The sequence below is a fragment of the Botryllus schlosseri genome, chromosome 1 (genome assembly GCF_051294905.1).
Source record: "Botryllus schlosseri isolate E-star chromosome 1, Bs_hap1, whole genome shotgun sequence".
NCBI lineage: Eukaryota > Metazoa > Chordata > Ascidiacea > Stolidobranchia > Styelidae > Botryllus > Botryllus schlosseri.
Genome location: NC_137236.1, coordinates 36,277,289 through 36,300,583, shown reverse-complemented (window position 1 = coordinate 36,300,583; position 23,295 = coordinate 36,277,289). Strand labels below are relative to the sequence as shown.

The 23,295-nt window shown below is 40.0% G+C and overlaps 2 protein-coding genes across 5 annotated transcripts in view; one reads left to right on the top strand and one right to left on the bottom strand.

The window, feature by feature from the left end:
- Window positions 1–444: 444 nt before the first annotated feature.
- LOC145448480 (uncharacterized) lies at window positions 445–17,131 on the top strand. Of its 3 annotated transcripts, XM_080326867.1 has the most exons (4): window positions 445–1,258; window positions 1,647–1,735; window positions 15,806–15,945; window positions 16,219–17,131. In XM_080326867.1, exons 1-4 carry the CDS (start codon window positions 1,251–1,253, stop codon window positions 16,909–16,911), a joined length of 930 nt encoding a protein of 309 aa, XP_080182993.1. In that variant the 5' UTR covers window positions 445–1,250; the 3' UTR covers window positions 16,912–17,131. The 3 variants fall into 3 exon arrangements, with proteins under 3 accessions (XP_080182993.1, XP_080183011.1, XP_080183002.1); XM_080326885.1 differs by lacking the exons at window positions 445–1,258; window positions 1,647–1,735 and adding an exon at window positions 7,014–10,417; XM_080326876.1 differs by lacking the exons at window positions 445–1,258; window positions 1,647–1,735 and adding an exon at window positions 10,462–13,849.
- The window catches only part of LOC145448468 (BMP-binding endothelial regulator protein-like), a 40,918-nt gene continuing 33,855 nt past the window's right edge, over window positions 16,233–23,295 (bottom strand). Inside the window, exons 14-18 of one of the 2 annotated variants that reach the window (XM_080326852.1) lie at window positions 22,855–23,033; window positions 22,093–22,268; window positions 21,636–21,758; window positions 20,980–21,110; window positions 16,233–19,677 (exon numbers count right to left, since the gene is read on the bottom strand). In XM_080326852.1, coding sequence (XP_080182978.1) covers window positions 19,394–19,677; window positions 20,980–21,110; window positions 21,636–21,758; window positions 22,093–22,268; window positions 22,855–23,033 — 893 coding nt within the window. In that variant the 3' untranslated portion in view covers window positions 16,233–19,393. Of the gene's footprint in view, window positions 19,678–19,700; window positions 20,047–20,979; window positions 21,111–21,635; window positions 21,759–22,092; window positions 22,269–22,854; window positions 23,034–23,295 lie in introns of those variants that run through there. The other variant, XM_080326858.1, reaches the window with a different exon arrangement.

The window sequence follows — 23,295 nt, the reverse complement described above, 5'->3', positions numbered from 1 at the left end:
TTTTTGCAACAAAGCAACTAAAACTTTTAAGGTTGTCGAGGTGCATGGTGCATGCTCGTTAAGCGTTGATTTTTTATGCTGCCAGCACCATGCATGGAGTGGCCCGCAGTTGAAATGCAATAAATTTGAACCAAAGATCTTATAATGGAGTGAAAATTACAATTTACCAAAAGGTTCACAGTGCAGAACCTACCAAGGTTCTGTTGTGAACACGAACGTCTAAATTTCCGAGGTTCACACACAGAACGCGAACGTGAACCTCACGTTCACACCATCCCTAATAATAAGGATCTACTGCAGATGAGCGTTAGCCAGGTGTCTCGTCACGATATGTACTTCTAGTTTTATTGCGGAGAGCAAAGGTCTCTTTTCAGGTTTGCAGTTTCTTTGACTCTGAACCGACTCAATGTTTATGCGGTGCATTGATCTGATTGTACACTAAGTCAGGATCAGGGGCACATGAACCTGTGGAATGTGGCTATGATATTGTTTTCGTACTCATCGATACCTTTAACTCAACTCGCACCTGCGTGGTGGTAAAATATCGAGATTAGGTTACTTCGTGCGCTCCATATTATCGCCAATACGAAGCATACGTTTATATTTCCTCTCAAATGCCTAAGATATTTGAAGAGCTTTTTGGAGGTACAGAACTTCAGTATACAATTGAATAGTATATTCAACCTGAGATATAGTTTAGGTTTAGTAGTTCGTTTTGTACTGGGGACTGGATATATCAAACGACTGCAAGATGACGCGCATTTGCTTCTATAATTATTTAGGATGTGTACCATTCCGAGCTATGCATTGAGGTCATATGCAATTCAATGCTCACATCACATCTTACACGAAAACAAATATCATTCGTTATCTCAGCAGAATACAGTTTTGAACGATTCGAGATGCTTAGGTCCCAAGGGATACGACTAGTGTTGGAATCAGTTATTCATGGGTTGGGTTTTAGGATAGCTAGTAAAGAATATCCGGGATCGCATGTTGCCAGTGATATGTTATAACGGCAAACATGATACATAGGGTCCGTCTCGTTTCGCATTGAACGTTTGAACAGAGACATTTTTGAGCATGGGAAACACCGACTGATAATCCTTTTTTATTTACTAGTAATTTTAGCTGTATATCTCGCAGAGTAACAGTTTTTAAGTTTTCGGTCGAACTATAACTTGCTGTCTGTCGCGAATACGGAAGCGACGGAAAACCTCAAGGAAACATCGAGTTGTAACAAGATATAAATGGATTGGTAAGTCCGTTTTCCATCCTAAAGTGGTAATCTGAAGTTGCGTAGTCCGAATACCTCTTTATGCTGCAGAATACAATGGTGGAATTTAACAAACCTGGTGTTGTATACACTGAGCTATATGTGTACAAGTACATTATACAAATGAGTTGCGTTATAACAACGTCCCTCTTCATATTAGAATAGAATGTTCACGGATGTGTTTTCTCATCGTGCCGAAATGTTGTTTCTTGGAATGTCATTTTTGTTATTGTTTGTTTCATGTTTGTTATAACATTGACCGTTGTGCAAAAGACCAACAGGTGATAAGCACCCGACTGTTTGTTTAACAAGCAGCAACAGCAATGGTCGCGGACATGACATCGTCAATTGGACTATTTTCTTTGTTAAGTGACGGTACAATGATAAACTCCGATGACGGACATCTTGATGAATCGGAAGACGATCAAATTGCATCTGAGGAATCTGAATCTGAGGATGGTGAGTTTCAAATTTTTTGTCCGGTTCTGAGATATTAAATTGGTGGCTTAGATAGTTGGATTGTATCACCTTCAGCGACTTGGATGTTGAAATAGCCGAGTACAAAAGAAGCCATGTATCTTACAAGGCAGATCAGAAGTCAACGAGGAAAATGTGCGGCTTGAATACTGCTTCGAAGATTGAGTTGTTACCTGTTTGCCTTGAAGGAACATGATTGCTATACTGTGGCAACACACCGTTCAGTACATATAGGCCAGTGGTAATCAACTGGCGGACTCTTCCGTTGTTGAATTTGGAACCTTAGCCTCCTTAGAATCAAAATGCACGAGCCATAAAGAAATAATAATGCCAATTCTCCCACTATCTGTGACTATCATGACAATAAATTCATTTCGCTCGTTGCGTTTATAATACCGATCTCGCCAATTTTGTCTATGGTTATACCGTGTTACATTTATAAGGCTGTAAATTATATTTCATGAAACTTTTGTAACTGAACCTTTGCTGCAAATAGTCCAGATATAGGGTTTGTGACAACGTAGTGCTGAAGTGATGAATAAATTTGAACAAGATGAGCAGCAGTAGCCTAAGCATGACGACTTCGGTTTTTGAAGCTGACGTGAATTCATAATAGCCCAGACACAATAATAGTTGATATACAACAGCATAAAGGGGTGCGATTGAGAACATAGCTTATGAGGGTGGATTGGGAATATGGCTGCACATTCACCTATATCTAGAAACAGTATACAGTTCTAGTGAAAGCCTGTCGTTTCTGCCCCCATCCATTAAGCGACTCATTTTTCATAAAGAAGATATGAACTGTTGGCTTCTTGGATATGTTACGCGTCTGGCGATACGAGATATAATTAGTAATCTCGGCAACGTCAAAACAGATTTGCACACGTTATGCGATCACGCACCGGAAGCGGCGACGTCATAGTGTCTTTAATATTCATTACTGATGGACATTATCAATAATAATTACTAAACGTTACAAATATCCTGTTGTGCAAGAGACTGACAATTGTGTTCGAAGTCATGACCACACTGATTTAATGAAGGTTGCTTATAGCGCGGGATTCCTAGATTGTATGTTCCAGGATTTAATGTGGCGTTGTGGCGAGTGCTACGGTACCTATATGTTCAAATATGGTATGTCACCAGGGTGGTAGAAGTAGTCAGCGTTACTTCACAGGTATCGGTAGCAGTATCGCCTTAACGTTTCCTCAATAACAAGTTGGCGTAGTTCTGAAAAGTACTCGAATAAGCAATTTCGAAGAGTGGGTCTGGTTGCAAGTTCACACACTTTTGGCGGGTAATCTGTGGTGGCAACTTTTAAAATTACAAGATGCATCGCCGCGACTACCGCAAAATTACTAATGACATATAAAAGCGATGCACACATTTACGCATCCAAATTCAAAGTGTAAAATATAAGCGGTAGACTATTACCTAAATAACTGTTCAATGGGAAGTGGAAGAAGCCGAGAAACATTTGCAGTTACTTAAGGAGTGAAAATAAGCAGAACCTGCCTTAGTGCCTCGAGAAAGTTATAAAGTGCTTCCATACTGTACCTCTGTACACCATTGATAAGTCGGAATTCAAGAAGCACCAGGGTGTTCTCAGAACATGCTGCAAGACAATCTTATAGACGCCGCAGGTTGGCGTACGGTACCAACTCTAAATACGAGCCTCGCTAGGAAGTAAAAATGCGCGGGGTAAAATGTTTCATTCAAACTGCGGTACCGGTTGTTATTCCTGATGATTCGAATATCTTTTTCGTTTCACACCTAGACTGCAGACTTCTTTCCGCATTACTATTGGTAAGTAGCTTGGTGGGGTGATTTATGGGACTTGAACTGACTTGACTTGAATCCACAAATTGTTCGATTCGATGCAGCTTTGTCAATCGCCGCTTAAGTATCCAAACTCCGCTTGGCAATTAACTGATGAATAATGAATGTAAGATTTGCAATTTTTTTTCACGGAACCGGAATAGTAGTACCCGATGTTTCTGAAGTATACAAGCGAAAGTCGTGACATCAAGTTTCAATTGACAGGACTATAGCACAATCCAGGGCACTCAATACTAAATTGTTTCACGCAGTACAGTTCAACACGCAAGGCTTCAGTCTCAGTCGAGTGAGAAGCATGTTGTAGAATATAGTACTACAGTCGCGTCTTAACCATATCCACCAATAGTAAGCGACTGCTCACAAAATTGCAAGCTGTTGGTATCAAAATAAGCGAATTCTGGAAATTACATTCCATGATGTGCGAGTCCTCTTTAAAATCTATGATACAATTCCTTCTGCTGCAAAACTTGTCTAATGCCTTATACTTTTATAAGTACACTGTTCCTGTGTACCTCAATTATAATTACGTATGCTGAAAACTTGATTAATTACAATCACTTGTGATTACAATTACGTTATCTCTGGACTGTAGATCGGACGCGACCTTTCATTGCACGTACGATAGATAATTAGACGTAGAACAGTACCAATGAACGGGATATGTCGGAATAGTATACGATGAATAGGCGGACGGAGGATTTTACGACTTTGCGTTTCTCTTCAAATATCAGCAGTATCGCCGAAAACTTTCAAAACAAAGACAGAACAGGCTATCATATATATGGAGAAAATAAAGGCCGATTGACAATGATTTGATTGCTAATTAAATCTCATCACCACAATTCGACCCACGAAAACCATTGAACGTTCCTGCTATCGTTGATATACAATGTTCTCCGCAGTTATCTACTCGTTGTTGACGATTATCCCTGACGAGTTTCAGCCGAAAAGGTCCAAGTTTATTTCAAAACGAACATATTATTCTATTGTATCTTGAAGTTCTGCACCTCAAAGAGTCCCTTGCTTGTATTAACATACCAATTTGACTTTTGTAGGGAACATGGAAGCACCTAATACATAGTACAGATGAGATCTACTCGAATATATCATCGACAAAAGTGACCTCGAAGCGTACCGCTTCGGATTACATGCAAACTCCCGACTATGTTAGCAGGACTCAGTTTTCAACATTTCATCTGAGTAATCCAGGACAGCAGATTGATTCATATGATTATAGTCCTTGCACCGCGATTATCAGCAGGGGCAACACAGACATTCAATAAACGATTTAGGTCACGGCTTAGGTTCTGTGTTTGTGTGTTTAACCATTTCAAGCGTCTCCGGCATACAGAGTGAAAGTTTTCGACACTTCTAAGCGTAGAGGTACTGTCAAATCTCGCGACTTCGGATGACGCGCTGTCCATACCGTCGAATTAATGCTCCGATAAATCTGCATCGACTTGATGACAGCATGGAATGAGGAAAGGTATCCTTACTACGTCATATCTTACCACTTGATCCATTGTTCCGCCAAAAATCATTCTTCAAAAAGGTTTCACAGCTTTAAGGACTTCTCGGTATATGCTCAGAATAGAGGAAAATTGTTGTCAGAAGTGTTGCTATAAGTTACAGGATGAAGATTTTGTTGTCATGATCGATTATCTCGAGGATGCGGAAGGGTTGTGGGCATATATATAGGATAACATAAGGAACGGATCAATCACCCGCTGCTATTGCCAAAAGAGTTCTTGCCAGTGTTAGCCAGGTTGCGGATTTGTTTTGGATGAGGGCGAAATTTCGTGTCGGAGAAACGCATTCACATATCGATACCAAATTAGCGGTTCATGATAGTCGATATTTACAGTCAACATTTGAAACGACTCGATGAGGGCAGGGTATATTACAACTGGAAATTTTTCAGCTCTTCCAAATCAGGGGATCGCAATTCGAATTACACGTTTTTGTTTTTCAAACTGAATTTTAGAATTACTGAATTCGCAAAGACTTCGAAATAAAATCAAATTTCGACTTGAAACTAAATACGACAAAGTTCAAGTTCAGAGATCAATCAAATTTCATTCTCGTAAGCACGATAATACCAAGTTTATATACTCCAAGCCCGGCTCATTTTGCATATACAGTTCTTCCGTAGCGTGTTCTGGAAAACCATGAGTTCAATTAGAATTGAAATTAGCCCATAGAATCATTTTACGAACTACATCAGAATTACATTGTCGATATTTCGCTCTAATTAGTATAATCACACAACTTTACTACTGTAGTCTATTTCTGGTGGGAGGTGCAGAACAGTCAATTGAATTACACAATTTACTAAAATATGTTATACAAGAGCATTTATAATTTTAAGCCGTCGGTTATTCTAATATTCATGTCGGTGACTTGTTAATTGGTGATGCGACTCTTGATATACGAAGCTCCTTTGAATTTTCTATAGTCGCTGGCGATGATATCCCTGATAAATGCCAACTGGAAATATTCGAGTTTATTTCAATTCTGTGTTGTCTACCTAAAAATCACGCAGAGTGTATAATTATATTGACAATATTGCATTCAATAGCCTATGTCTTTAAGAATGGCAGCCAAGATCATCATGAATAACTACCGTCAGAGATAATTAGGCGGATGCCTGCAATTTGACCAACGGTTTACGTTATTATAGGCATCGCAAGCGTATGGTAACACTTACGTTGCGGTGTGCCACACCTCTTGGACTGTAATAATAATAGAAACAGCAAAACACAACGACTACACGCGCCGTAATCGCTCTTGACGTTTACGCAAAGTCAACACGCAGTGGTCAGACGCAACGTCGCTACGTACTCAAAAACACAGGTCTTGCGCCGGGACGATACCGCGCAATTTGCTTTGAGTGTGTTTACGCTCATCACGGGGGATACTATTCAACTTTTGATGATTACTAGTTGTTGATAGACTCGAGACAAAGCGTCAACGGAATAACATTACCGATGTAATCGTATACGATAAAAGGATTGGTAGCAACAGATCGTGCCTTATCCACATCAATGTCCGTGACCGTCACTGACTCACTACTGAAATCATACTCCAGACGACCAACACCTTCAAACCTGATTTTTATGAAAGACTGCGAAACTACTGTGCTAACAACTAAGAAGCCTCAAACATGTGGCACACTTAAACATAACCTGCTTACATCATGGGTGATATTGTTTCATGTATATACCACACAAAACGATGTGTTATGTCATTTTGTATTGCAGTAAGTGAGCAATGTCTGTATATGTAGGCGAATTCTTTCAGAAATGTGACGCTGCGGTGATATGAAGATCGTATCATATCCTACAACATTTGCCGACCGTTGGGTCTTGCAGTTTTACCACTAAACTATTGCTCACACTCTCAAAACAGTTTATTTAAACCGAATGTCCATCTGAAATCAAATCTGTAGCGAAGCGTGCCTATCGCAAATCTAGTTATCATGGGCCTGGGAAAATCTTCAAAACGAATTACTCGCAGTAAGCATGGTCAGAAAGTGTGTGATGTCATAGGCAATCGTTTGAATCGATCGAGTCCTTGCGTAAATTTTAACATGACAATCGCAAACGAGATTTTCGATGAACTCCCCAAGAGTGTTCCAACATTCCGTGAATCGTACTTCGTAATATACTTGTAAAACGTGATCTACGCACATCACTCACAACTGCGTGTTTGTCTATTCACGGTGAATTGACGCTTTTTGACCTAATCTTTTCCCGTGTTTAAGATCCAGGTCCGAAGCCTGTATATTGTTGCTAAAATCTCCGAATCTAAATCCGTATGACTCGAATTCGCTCTAAGGTGGATCTTGAATCCAATCATCCAAACATAAGTTCAATGACCTCGTGTTGTAGCGATTCCATGAAACAGTTCATTGGCCACATAAACAATGTTGATATTAAATCAACTCTTTTATGAAGTAGAACGAATGAAAATAAGATTCTCACATACGCGGAGTTTATAATCTGACATCAGGTACGTTACCCCACCCGCGCGTGTGCACGATTTGATTATTTTGAGTCGCAGTGTACAATTGTATATAACGTACACTACACAACCATGGTATAAGTGGAGGTAGAAATAAGCTAGCATTGGCGTATAACAGCGCTAAGCACTCAACTCAAGTGGTTTTGCTTCCAAACTAATTAGATTGAATTATCAACAAAAAGAAAAGTGGTACCACTGAATTGCGTTAAATAGTAAATATTTTTGTTTAAATTTGTATCGTTATCTGATCTGAAAACTACGCAAACCGCTGGATTATTTAAATCAAGTTTCGAGATGACACCGCACTTTACGACGGAGTCACAAACGGAGATACATTCGCAATTTAGATAGTATACTGTAAATACAAATAGTGAAGTTTTCTTCCGTAGAGGGTGAGTCAAGTTTCCACCATAAATGGTGTAAAGACAATCCTCTCTTTTATACGGGGAGAATACTTTCAACCCCAGCTGCACAATATCGTCACGTTATGCAGTACTGGAGAATGCTAATCCAAAAAGCATAAAAATATACTATCCAATGCACTATATAGTATTTTAGATGTACCTAGGGCTATTTTGAATACTGTGTCGGACATATCGCACGAACGAATATTTCTAAATTCCACTTAACAACTTTCCGTTCCAGTTCTAGTTGTACTATTTACTTGTGTACTCGAAATGTTTTGAAGTATGTTGTGAACTGACCATCGCTTTTATTAACGTAAAGGTGACAAATGTGACTTCAATCAATATAGAACACAGCCCACAGCAGACCAGAAGAGGATGAAATGATACGGTCACGATAACGCAACAGTGCACTGTGCAAAGGAATACTAATCAGATGCCAGTAATAATTGCTTGATTACGCATCACCACAAAGCAACAACCTCACCTTGAGCAATATCAGGGACTAATTTGATCCCATCTAACTTTGAGAAATATTTATGTTCATGACAGGAAACACCCTATATTTGTGCATCGTAGCTATTTCTTTTCCCGAACTAATTTGTCATTGTATGCCACAATTTCAGACTTGACCTCAACGCGACGTATCGTGTAGCGCCTTATGCGCGTATTTTCACATATGATAGTGTCTTTCGTGAGAGCATTAACGTAATTGGCGTCCTTATTGATCGACTGATCGCGAAGACAATGGCGCGTCTTCAGTTAATTAACTGGGAATGTGTTGTCGGCGGTATTTTTAGCGCTCGCTCGCGTCTGAGCAAGATATCGATTGTCTTTGCATTAGTGACGTCATCTTCTAACGTCAGCGGTTACACTTTTTGATATTATAGTAATCAATGTTACGGTAGCTGACGTTTCATTACGCTCTTTCAGGGATTGATTTGTAGGTTTTCTATATCTCGTTATATATGTTCTACGCAGACTGGTACTAACTATCGATCTAGTACGTTGACGGTCAACTAACTGCTTTGACTTTGAGTAGTACTAGTAGTCTTTTTCGTTGTGAATTTTGAAAAATGAGTAATTCTAGATCTAGTCGCATATTCTTCAAAATATTCAGTTGCAAACAACTAGAAAACACGTGTCGTCGCCGTGAATCGTCATACCGGTATTCTGTTGTGAGATGTTCTTGCAGTCAGTGCTAGCTCAGTGTCATCGCTACTGATAGTGGCGTAACCAGTGGTAGGCCTAGGGTTTAAGGGTCTAAAGTCCTCCCGTTTCAAACTTGTGCTGATGTTTACCCGATCCGATTCCGATAAAATTAAAATTAACGAGTTTCTTCTGAATATAGTTGGTTAGTTGCGGATTTTTAAAGGTTCTAGTTCTATAGTTCAAGTAACGAGTTTTAAAAATCCAGTAGGGTGTGTGAGCCTGGTTCAATCCCTAATTCTTGATTGTAACGGGGCATACTGGTATTGAACGCCTGCTGCTAAAGTTTGCAGATGAGATTTTGACTCAATAAATCATTTCATGAACTTGATCTATGACTCGAGTACTTGAATTCGAGTCAAGTAATAAATAAAATCATTCTAGTCGAGTGCTTAGTATATGTCTCATACTAAGAGTTATTTTATCTACGAAAATAAACTTTCGATATTTTCTTCCCATCGTGAGAGCAGAGCCGTACAATCTGTTTACATCGGTCGTAACTCAGCACGCAAAAGATCTTACAACACATGCCCAAGGTTTCGCGTGTTGGTAGAAAGTAGATTTCTTTCCGTCATGGACCGGGGGTATTGTCACAAAATGCCATGAAATAGTCATGGTCAAGAAATAGGAAGTTATTTTTCATGGGGTGCAACCACGTCATTTTATTTATGACTGCAAAAAAAGACATTCAAATATCGAGTGTATTTACTCCGTAATAAGTGTTACTCGAAGCTAAATATTCGACTCGGTGTCGAATCGAATCACCTAGCCATTGGAATTTGTCAGGACCAATTCATTTGTAAGGTCCGTGGTCATTGGACAATGGACATGCGACAATTTGAGCATTTGAGCATGTTGGTTATTTTGGGCTAGGGTTAGTTTAGGGTGAGGGTTAGGATGTATAAAACAGTTGTCGTATTTCATTGTGTCATATTCTCAAATGTCGGGCGGCCCATTTCTGATAAGGATGCTTGCGGGTGATACATCTCGGCAGTGTGCTACAGAGACGCTGTAGGTTGAATCTGAAAATACGACCGAAAGTGACAGTTGGTGTTATCACGGTTTTATCGCTTCGGATAAATCTATCGGTGAAATGAAGTCGTAAACTCGGCGTCTTATCGCGAGATTCGTTAATAAATTTACGATCTTCGATGCGTCAAAGCGGGATTAGCCGAATGCCCAGAAGGTAAATTTTCGCTTCGAACCAAGCCATTTTTCGACTGCTTGTATGTGGTGATATTATCTCGGGGACTTTGTCGACTTTGTGGCTACCTACGTGGTGTGTGTGGTTTCTAATTCGATCTCCTTGTTTATTGGATATTCGCTGCGTTTTAGGTACCATTGGGATAGAATTGAAAGGGCTGGTGTATACCTTCGTCAGCGTTGTTTTTGTAGTATTCATGGCGCTCCGAAATCTATCGTCATAGGTAATTTTATCCTACAGGCCTTTTTTTTTGCTGTGATTCTTGAGCTGTCAACTTATAGCACGGCGCAAGTACATTGTAGGCATTCAGTAAGGCAAAGGTTATGCGGATATCATAGCGATGAGGGACCTATAGATCAGAAGGTCGTCAACCTATCGGCCATGGCGTTGTGTTCAGTGGACCACAGAGCTTTTATTTTATATAGCAATGGGTTCAAACCTAGGGGTCGCGAATGCGCAGACTTTGTTTTAGTAATCAGCTCCACAAATATAGGCAAAGTGCGGACCTTTTGTGACAGGTGGGTCAAGGAACGATTTCAAATCAAAAATCAATAATAATAAGAGGGTTGGCAACAACTGACAAAGATAAACATCTAACACTTATACACTGACTCGAACCCGCAACCCATTGGTGTTGCAACATTGGAATGTCAATGTGGCGTAGGTATAGAGTTTATGTGCTCGGCACAGTGATTGGCGCAAGGGATGTAATTTCTGATTACAGCAGCTTTGAGTAACTGCTTACTGCATTATGTCACTGTACCACTGTTAGTACTCGCACGTAAACATGAAAGGATGGTACGTCGCAACAAAATGAAATTTGGGAACTGGGTTTTTGTAATCACTGCCTAGCAATGACCACTATGCGGATAGGGATATGAAAAAACGACCTATTTCAGTTAAGCAAGCTTCTTCTAGATTCAGGAAACGTAACAGTGTTCGATGTATGAATAGTAGTTCTCAACCGCCGGTCCGGCAAATATAGTATAATGTTATATCTCAATTTCAAAATGCACTGAATTGGAAACATTTGCATTAATTATACAAATGAAACAAAGTTAATAATTGATTTAGAAATTTGGAAAGGATTTTTTTTCTGCAGTGGGTCGTAATATAGACTTCATGGTCTACTATTGACGCAGCGTAGTCAAAATATCGCAAGTGTTCTACCGGACTTATTAAAAGTAGCCTACGACTCGTTTAAATCCAGCGCTAACAATACATTTTATGCAAAATTGGATTAATTTCAAAATTTATCGACATGTCGTATTACAATTGAGTCTAGGAAACATCATAGTCGAAGTTCTTTCAAAAGAAATCGAAAAATTGAAATGAAGTTAGTGTTTTAACAGTATATCTTTACCATGTAGAAACTTCAACAGAACACGTGTGTAATATAAAAATGCATCGACAAAATTCCTCATTCAATTGAGGAGTCCAACATTTTTATTTGAGTTGCATATCTTTGTCTCGGTTACATTATGGGTTTCAGAGCAAATAAAAGTAAGGTATTTATCGCTAGTGGATCAAAATTATCAACTGTTTTTACTGACCGTGATTAACCTCGCCAACCACGAATTGGTCATCGTCTTAGCGGCTCGTGTAATATATTAGTGCTCAATAGTGAGGTTTCGACGGCTGCTAATTATGCCGTTTCTGTTTCGCAGGAAAGTGCGTCGCCAGTATTCCGTATTAAGACACGCCTGTCATAGCTCGCGGGACCGATCTAATGTTTTCGACTGCGTTCTGAGAAATGCATTGTATGAGAAATGCATTCTGCATCGTAAAATGGATGGTCGAATTTATAACGCATTATGAGTCACGAGTGATGGCTTTTCGCGGCCTCAAAAGCTAGCCGCAGCCTACAAATTGATGCACTTTTGTGATAACCTGCGGGTAAAAGGTCTAATGTGGTGATGCACGCGTGCTTGGCGGTGCAGGCAACCTTAAACCGGCACCCGCTAGGGGTGAATATATAGCGAATGGGTACGTTTGTAAGATTGGTTTTAGCTACTTGAAAAGGTAAGGAGATACGGAAAGCACGGTGTCAGGTAGCAGGTGTTAACCGTATATAAATCCCTCAAAACGATTAACACATGAGAAATTAGTAAGCAATACCACGATGCATTAGCAGCAGTAATATCGTAGCGCATTGCTAGTAATTGAAAATGAAGTCTTCGGTAACCGACAGGTCTAAATTTGGCTATTCGTTCTGGTATAGAACAGTTTAGAATTGTAGAGGTTTAGGGGATTGTAGAGTAGACATAGTAGTTAAAATAGGTAGCAACCAGTAGCAAACGGAAATTTCGGATACATCATCATCTATTACTCCTAATGGTATATATGCCCACGGTGATATAAGTTGCTGTAGCTACTCGTGTATCAGCTAAAGCGCCATAAATATACATGAGTCGCTGCAACCCGCCCGATAATCGTAGATTTTAGGGTGTGGGAACTGTTGAAGGAATTTCAAGCTGTAATTCCTATCCGACAGAGTCCTTATGAATACCACGTTATGAAAAGTAGAAATTCGGTTGATGTCCGGACATATAGACAGATACAGGCATTCAAGCCGTCTTTAGTCCTTCAAATATCCGGTTTAAATGGGCTCAATTAATTGGATTCGAGCGATCTATTTTATTGCAATTGCCTATAGCATTTGAACACAATGGAATGCATTTCCTTTAAAACCAATTTCGGATAGCAATTTTCAATACAGAGATGCGTAATTTATAAAGTCATACTTCGTGAATGTAATATGATGTACAGTGTGAAAATTGGACACCTAAATATATAGCAAAGTGACACATAAATCACAGCAGCAATTTAACCTAATTCCGAAATTCTACAAGATAGTTACTAGGACTTCAAAATTCCTCCAATTAGATGTGTAGGCGTACAGATAGTCGGAATATCAAACGATAAGAATCTATCATTGGATTGCTTAGTAAGGATGTCTGGGGCTTCGACGTTAGCAACAGATATCAGATAACGGTCAATTGTTCCTGTATCAAATTGCAATTACAATTCCCATCACTACAATGGCTTTCAACAAAATCGAGTTCATGTTGTATCGAGTTTATTCGTTTCTAGCAATCCGAACGTAAAACTCTGCAGAGTTTCTGCATGAATGCGCTGCCCATTAATTAGACAGGACCATTTGTCTCTTTATACAGAACACAGCTGAATGATGCGCACACACCCTGCATTAATATTTAACGCATTTGAAGTTCATATTTTCGTCGACAATAATCATATATAATTCAGTTATAAAATGCTCCGGTAACCACCTCTTGCATTCCCTGACAGCCTGACATTATTAGGAGATATTATTTGTATGAGCTATTATCTTGTCACGTACGGATCGTATATTCATCGAAGAACTAGTTAACGATAGCGGAGATATGAGATGCGGTAAGATTTGCATATATGTGTAATTGTTTTACTATTTAATGGGTAATTTATCTCTGTCATAGAGATGCCTGAGATTAAAATACCATTTAACCGCCTTTCAAATTTATCAAGTATGTAGTGTATGTCGCTACACAAAGCAATATTCCATCGTATATTCACTAATGGCATGGTAATTCAATCCGTAATGCCTCCCCACCTTGTTAGAATCAGATGAAACGTTTATATATACTGATTTGCTGGATGTTATAGTCATGGCTTGTTATTCCACACATGCTGAACTGTACCTGGTTATGAACTGGATCATACAAATGATGTAAAGGTTTTCAATTATGGCACATACTTTGAAACAGGAAGGATACATATGAATATGTTTGCTACATAACGTCTTCTAAACGGATGTATTATATGCTATGACCAATCTAAGCTCTGGAAATATAAATGTAACCATGATCACGGTATTCTCCGCACGGCATGAATAAATAATGTGGTATTTCCTCAGGTAGAACGCATGACGTAGAATGTTCACAGTCATATCATAGAAAGGATATGAAATCGAATGTACCAAGGATACAACATCTATATCTGGACACGCGTCACGAGTCAACTAAATGTCGTGTTTGCATTTCCGCGATTAGAAGTATTCTAACAATCTTCGGGCTACGTGTGACTGCATTATTGAAAACAATGCTACATTCTTACGATGTATAGGAATGAGAGAAAAGCTCTTATATTTTGACTGCGTCCGAATGCGTTCTATTAAAATTGGCGGTACCACGGGCAAGCACTGGTTTCATGTAAAGGAACTCATTCTTTACCAGTTTGGTTTGACAAATTTTAGTACCCGGCTGAATTTATTCCGTATTTTTATGGTGAGAGTTGATTCAAGTACTCGGTTTCCACTCACTATACGACGCCATACATAGTAAGACGGAGTGGTAGAGTTCAAACATGTACTATATGGAAGATAATGCCGGTTACACGTAGCAAAAGACATTTCGTTGTATTTGTTAATCATAACCATGGCACACACTATGCGACAATACTATATGTGTTGATCACTACACAAAATTGTATCTGGCGGACACGCGTATATTCTGGATGTTGTTATTAATTCAATCGAAGTTTCAAGGCTTCACTTGTGGAAAGATAATAGCATCGAAACGGTAATTTCGCCGGTAACAGGTCGTTGTGGCAAAGAGTGTAGCATTGGTTTTAAAATGGGGTCAGCGAACTTGTTGTAGGGGTTACAAGGCAATGATAAATGACATCGTCAAGACAATCCTTCGGCGAGTATGCCATTAGTTATAATGCGATTCCCTTGTCTAGACATGTTCGCATATTTAGCTGATTTTAGGCATGGTTTAGCCTAAATAGTGTTGAGCTTGATGTGATGACATTTTTGTTAGTCATCGGGTAGATTTGTTGAAGTAAAATAGCCTGAATCGAGATTGGGCTGCAAAGTGATTGCATTTCTTCAAAGAGTTTGGGGGGTACAGGCAACTGCGAACAAAAGCTTGAGGGGTTAAAAACCTGGTATAGTGTAGGTCAGTGGTTCCCAACCTGGGGGAGGCGAAGAAGCGGTCAAATGAAAAAGAAATTGTGCTCCACGCAATTTACCTCCGATTCGCGCGTGTTTCTCTCTATATAGAACGATTTTCATATTTTTGAATACTCTCATCAACAGTCATACCCTCCCATGCCATCAAACAATCTGTTGGGGTTGCTAGCATCCCCGTTGGACTTTGTGGTGTGACGATAAGGAGGGCGCGAAATTTTTCACTATCATAAAGGGGAGCTTGTCTAAAAAAAGGTTGGGAACCAATGGTCTAGGTACTCGAACATAATCGACTGTTAGTACATACTCGTTATGTCGACCCAACATTGTGTTGATATTCTTTCGCTTCTATATATTTTCTCTGAGTGTGCAGAGAGAATTAAACTTTGACCTCGTTACAGATGAATGCGCACGGCAACTGAAACGCCACAAAGCTCGGGAGCTGATGAAAGAAAACAAAATGAAAGACGCCATTCTAATTCTGGAGTCCATGAAGAGCACTAGGAGCAAACTTGTCTTGCTGACGGAATGCTATCTGCAGGTGAGAGTTACATGGCAGCTGATTGATTCTCTCGTTTACCAACTGTCGCCCTTTTCCTGGTTCTCTCGTTTTGGTAATTGCTTTCATTCATTCTCCAGTTTTTCTGCTAGCACCCAACTTGATATGGACACAATGGTGCGAGCACTCTGATATAAATCGAGTATCAATTCTACTGATTCGAGACTAGTAGTGAGAGCTGATTTTGCCCAGTCCTCTACCTGACAGCTGGCTTTGTCCCAATTTTGACGCATAACACGTCTCGATGTAATACAGGTCGATCAGCTGCCCAAGGCAATCGAATGCGTCATGGAATTGAAAGAAATGATAACCTCTTCGCCACGTCCGTCAGTGGAAGAGGTGGAGGAACTGGTGGCTCAATTTATGAAGGCTGGCTATCAAGTGCGAGCGATGAGTCTGATTTTCTGCCTTTCCCGGCTCCACTGCCTCGATTCCCAGCCCGACGAGGCTGTCGTCGCCATCCGAAACTGTTCCAGCCAGATTGATGACATCATCAGGCCGCTGACTAAGTCTAAATCGAATCAGAGATTCGTAGATTTCGCCATGTTTTTCATGGACGACATCATTCGCGATTTACGAAATGTCGTGAAGGCCACGCCTGGAATCAAATCCGATATGGAAGCCCGGTGCTTGTGCGATATAGGACTAAGTAGCAGGGCCTCGAGACAGACAGACAAAGCTCTGGCCTCCTTTAAACTCGGCATCAAAGTAATGACGAAACAGTTTGGACTGAACGCCATAAAGTTTCAGATATTTGGCCACTTGTCGAACAATATCGCGATAGTGTACAGAATGCGTGAGCAGTACGGGAAGGCTATGATACACTACGAAAAGTCTCTGGAAGCCTACGGAAAAGCTCAAGACTGGGAGGGTGACTTTATCAAAAATAAAAGACTGCAAAGCACCAGAGTTAACATGGCGTTGCTCAAGCGTAAGATGAACAACTAAGTATCCCACCACAGTTCTAAACTAAGCATTCCGAATCGATTGTGCCCGAAAATGGATTCAACCGTTGAAGACCAACGCGTCGATATCATGACATCTACTGTCATACCCCCTTTGCTCAACATTTTATATTACTTGCGAATAATTATTGCCACCATTTACTTTGTTTTGAGAGCCATATAACTTTCTATTGCGGGTTAAATTATACTACTGAAAGTACAAATTGTGGTCATTAATTAGACAGGGATTTTCTGGTATGTCCATCATGCGTATAGTTGTCGGGGGTGGTTAAAGTATTAAGCGTTAGCAGTACTACTCAAGCAGACGTGAATGAATGATCCGAAAAGTACTCGACTAATTAGTTTCAAAAGGTAGGTTTGATCAAGGATTTGCGTACTGAAGTTAATATTAGGCTGCTTTCGAAATTACAAGATGATCTTCTCGACTAACATAAGCTAATGCAGATATGTTGTAATCAGTTACCGTGATACAGGGGCTATGTGACGCATTCCCTATGAAAATTTCACTCTTAAAACTGGTGAAAGTACATAACAAATCTACTTTGTACTATTTATAATCCTATTCATAATCCAAAGTTAAAAGTAAATATAAATAGGTTTGTCGAAAAACGCTGAGCAAGTATCAGTGAAAGTAGTTTAAAGCAAGATCATTTGAAGTTCTGTACCATCAAGAAGCTCTTCAAATGACCATGAGTGAGTAGCGCAAGTGGGAAAACCTACATATGGCAATTGCAATGCCGGGTTTGCCCAACGAGTCAATATCTGCAGTAAGTCCGACTTGAGTTCAGGGCTTACCCATTAACTAGGGGTAAAAGATCAGATGGCCTTATCATTAATAGATAACGGAACTGATATCGAGCTGTTATCTTGTTTGCATCACCTGAATCAAGGCCAGCAGATTTCCTTTCAATTGCATCCATTATAATTATTGCATGAATCAAAAATTCGAAGTCGAAAAAAAAATCCGCCGAAATGTGAATTCGTATTGACTCTCATATATTCGAACCAAATAGAGGATACGACTCATCATTATATACAACATTGAGTACATATATTCCTGCGCTAAATTGTTTAAATACATCTATCTGTCGCATTCTACCCGGTCAGAAGTCAGTGGACAGTGTCTAAGTATGGCCATCATATAACAAGAGTGTCTCAATAATTTATTACAAAAAATAGCCCATTGAATAAAAAACGCATAAATATCATATATGAAAGTATATGCTGAACAGGTAGAATAAAAAAGAGCAAATCAAAATATGCTGATACCAACGTAACAAATAATGGATACGCGTCAATATGACGTCACTTCAGTCACTGCTAAATCTGACAACATGGCTTCGCGTGTGGATATAGAAAGTCTCTTCACCAACCACATTCGTTTGATGACGTCAGGGTTGGAATATGTGATTGGGAATTCCAACCATATGTACAGAATGGAATATTGTAATTTAGCTAGTCAACAGTACAATAGGGAGTTTAATGATATTTTACTGGTAATAAATTATTACCGTGGTCTTGTTCATTTACTGTAGTTTACAAGTCTCTATATTATCGCATTTACAGATCCGTTAAAGCAAAGCCATGTCGCTTGCAAAATTTCGAAAATGTAGCTTTTGATTAGAAAACACAGCTGAATACATAATTTTGCATAGAATACAACGTTGATGAAACACCAAAACTAATTTAACCCACGGTTGATGTCGTATTTCACTTGTCATGCTATGGTACATGACTTGGGCGAGAGAATTGGGCGTCTGCCTGTCCATTTTCTCGTTTCAAAAGTCACAAAATGATTTTCAATTAAAGGCATGCTTTGTTTGCGTTTTCAAACCCAAATAACAACACGATAATTCATTCACGAATTCGGGTATTGAAATCATTTGTCGATGCTGCCGAATTAAGTCCATATCTAGGAGCGACAGAGATTTGATCGATGGCCGGATGAAAAATTACGCGTCATCCGCATTTCTGTCATTGAATTATATATTCATACTAAAGGAAATCATAAGGGTTTCGGATGACACTCGTCAGGGGCAATCGTCAGCAATTAGTAGAAAATTGAAATGAGAATTGTATATCAACAACTGTATCACCAAATATGACGTCAATAGCATGAAAATTAAAGTGCTTGAGGCGAACAAATAGCATAAGCTCAGTGTACTATGTTTAGATCGTACACGATCTCATTTTGTTACTACGATATGAATATATTATCCAACTGTATACCTCCAAGTGTATATGTTCAAATATTTCCATCAATAAAATCAGAAACCTTAATTCGCTTCACGTAACCGCACTTCTAAATACGTTCCCAATGCGACAAACCATCTTCAAACCCGAACTTCAAAAGTGCAAGCCTAAGCCCAGTCCCATACCCACCACCTGAGCGATAGACCATTGATCCTTAGCCAGCGACAGGAAGTTACCTTTTCTCGAATCAGTCGTGTATGAGACTTGCAGATTCAAGACGGCTGTAGTGCTTTAATCCGCCTGAATCGGTTGGTCCTCGCCTTCCGCCGGCGTTTTCTGTTTATCCTTCGAGAATATAAGTCTTTCTTCAATATCGCGTGGCATTCAGATGTTCTCACGCATTGTCGCTTGTGTACGACGTGTCCGGCCGGGCAGTGGCACCCCGGCACGCACTTTTCGGAGCAGTTCTTGTTCGATTTAAGCCGTACGTGACTCCGGCATGTTCTGACGCAAGACGGGCCGCATTCTGAGTATACTTTACCTCCTCGACACGATTCTGTAATGCATTGTGGTTATATATATATATATATATATCGACTTTTCAATTAGATAAAATAAAAAAGGGCAAAAGAAAACAGGAGACAAAAAGAACATCGAGATAATCAGTTTTGGGCTCGTGTTAAGCGTCTCCAACGTGGGCGGTCTTGGGCGTCTTCAAGCGACAGCCCGCGTTGCGCTAGATCAGTCTCCATTGTCGAGCGCCATGTTCTCCGATTCCAGCCATCTCTGCGTCATGGCTCCGTGGGAATGTGATTGATGATGGCGGCGGCTGGTTGCTCGTCTTGATGCCGCACTAGATGGCCGATTAGGCGGAAGCGTCGTTCAGCTGCCAGTACAGGAACGGTCCCATGCCGTCTACTGGCAGCTATGGTTATGAATAACGTTATATGATGATAATAATATAATAGGTTGTCAACGTGGACAGCGTCGGTGCTCAGTGGAAGTAGAAGTAATGACGTACATTTCTAATCAATTACAAGTAAAATTAGCAATTAACGATACACGTGGAAAGTACTATAAGGGAAGTACAAAATGGAAGGTCTGAAAAGTATTTAAGTAAGTAGTCCTATAAAGTAAATTTGGTGGAGTATCTCTTCCTTTTATCTGCCAATATGAGCTAGCTACCTGCTAAATTATAAGATTTATCTTCTTGACTAACGCAAAACGACTAATGACCCGTAAAGTTGATGCAATCTTCAAATATATATATATTCAATGAACGAGATACAGGGGTTATTTTGCACGATTCTGCACTTTTCAAACTTATCTCAGAACTATACTTTCTGTTTTTTAAATCGAAATTTAAAAAGTTCAATAGTTTTTCGTAAAAATCCGTTCAAGTAGCAGTGGAAGTAAGCAATTACACAGCATAACTTGAGTGAATAATGCAATAGTAAAAACCTACTCGAGTATTTATTAAAAAATAGAAGTACTTCATTACCGAACACCTCCTAATCAAATATCCCAACATTTTCCGGATACTCTGATATTAAGACGTATAATTTCAACTATGCTTCGACAATATTCAAGCCAACGTTACTATTTGTGTACTATGATTTTGACACTATATATTGTACATAATACTTTTTGTTGAACAAAATCTAAAATGTATCACGGCAATGCTCTGGCCTCAGAAACTGTACGTTGACGCGAAAGTTGTCACAAACGTAACGACTTTAGTTGAGAGTCCATAGGCAGGTAAAATAAACTTGAGTATACTTCGTTAAAGTAGATGCTCTTTGCTACTGACCACTACTATCCACCTCTGGTTACAAGCTGACCGCAAACAAAACTTCACCTTCGCAGTGCTGTGCGCGATTCCATACGATTTTGACTCCTTGGCGCTTACAGGCGGACGCATACGCGCTGATCGACTCGCAAGAACATTTTCTCGAACGCGGGCACTCGCAAGTGTCTGTGACGCAGGATCTGATAAAATGGAATTATGAATACACCGATACTATCGTTTATTAGCAGCACTAGTAGACATAATGTTCTTCAGCATTCGAAAAGAAAGCAGTACTAAGACTTGTACAAACTACAGGATCATCAGAATGCGCAAATAGAATTACACACTTTTCAAAACTAGCAAGTAATTAAACATAACTAACTAGGTTCAATTCCGAGCCTGCTCATTATTTTTCTATTAACGGAATTGGATTTCGTGGGGTTTCAACCCTAAATACCCACCCCGCACTTCGCCTCTGTTAGTAGTGGTGACTATGAGCTAGCAATGCCTGGAAGAACATCAAACAATAGAACACCGGTATCACGATTCACGCCGAACGATGACAATTGGTTTCTAGTTCGGCGACCTAATTATCTTTAAATGGGCAATTAGAACTAAAATTACAGCTACAAACAACAATAGTTACTTGACCACGCCTGACAGTACTGCGTTTGAAACAACCTGTTAATAGTAAACAAAATATCCACTTAATACTGGACGCTTACTCGTAATAGCCACGCGGGTCTATCGTGTCATGGCAGGCTTGGAACGCTTTGGTTTTGAACACAAAGCATCTCTGGTAGGCGTACAGTTTTTGAGACATGCTCCTTCCGCACGGGTTGGTTGATCTGTGCGAAGAACAGGTATGCCAATAATTTTTAAGTTGCTGGTATATAATAGGCTACTGCTGTCTCGTACTTTTACATCGTGATATAGGATATTAGATAGGGGAACATATTTTGCATCAATGAAGTGATCTCGTATGGTCATAGATGTATTGACGACCAATGACTATTGACGACACCTAATCCCCCACATATCGTCAGAATAATGAGGTCGGAAGACTAAGGACTTCGTATGGGTCTATAGCAAAAACTCAGGGTTTACAGTATCCCAAAAGTGAACCCAACATACTCAAGTGTCGCCTTCTGAACTGTCACATGCATGCATTGTGAAACAAACCTCGTCAGCACCTCCCGCCTCGTACATTTCCCGAGTTCCCTCTTCCACGAGTCCGCGAATGAGTCGGCGCTAACGTGGAACGACCCGTCTCCGCCAATGAAATCGTCGCGCGCGAAACCGTTGTAGTTACCGCATAATCCGCACGTCTGCTTTTTGTACGAATCGGAAACGCCTACCTGAAAATCGGAGGCCGAACTGTGAATACATGGGTGGACGATATATGCATTATCCATATATTCACCACATTGGGTTGTTGTTGTTGTTTGCGGTATTCATAGTGATTTTCGACTACAGTGGTCATTTACACCAGGTCAATATTCTTTACTATATGATTCCGTAGCACGGCCCACTTTTAGGCTTTTTTAAGACACCGCTTACTTGAATCTGATGACAGGGAGGCTATAGATAAACCTTCAACACTTGGCAAGGGAATCTGGAGTCGACATCAGTCGGAAACCCGCAACCGATAGGTGTTGCAGTTGTGGATCATACCCCATACGCTATCAAATCCAATAAAACATTATTCTCATACAAAACGGATAGATTAGAAAGAATATCTACTGAAAATTAGGTTGACATCTGCTGTATGAGCCGGGTGTGTGTCGCGACCTACAGCGAACTCCTGCGGCTGATTGCTCTGAACCATGGGGATCGTGCCAAACACTGTGTTAATGTGTTGTTGGTGAAATGATTCGTTAGATACAGCACTACGAATGCTAGCATTCTAAACCTTAACCCAAGCCAACGAATATCACCTATCACCTCTAGAAAGCTGTCTCCGTCCCAGTCTAGGGCGAGCCCGTTTCTAGCCCGCACCTTCGCCACGTGCCTTTCGATCCAAACCACCACCGTTCTGGAGATGTACGGGAAGGCTACGCGCTTGCCGTTCACCCGCGTCTCGAGGTGTTGGTGGAGTGAAATTGTCTTTACATGTTTACCAGCTGAATGTAAAAAAAATTACGACCGTATGAAATTACCAGAAGTAGTCAGTAAGGAAGTATTCTCAGTATTTCGGAGTTATGAAGGCCTGCACTAATTGCTCAAGTGGTTATGATGACGATGTTGCTCGTACATAGCTTTCGTATAACTACCCATGGGGGTTGTGTTTTAATGGGAAATGTGCTAAAACAAGTCGTATTTCAAAGCCTGTCATAGTTTTATCATTGCATTTGCTCCGATAGCATGTATTGAAGCTCTTTTGTA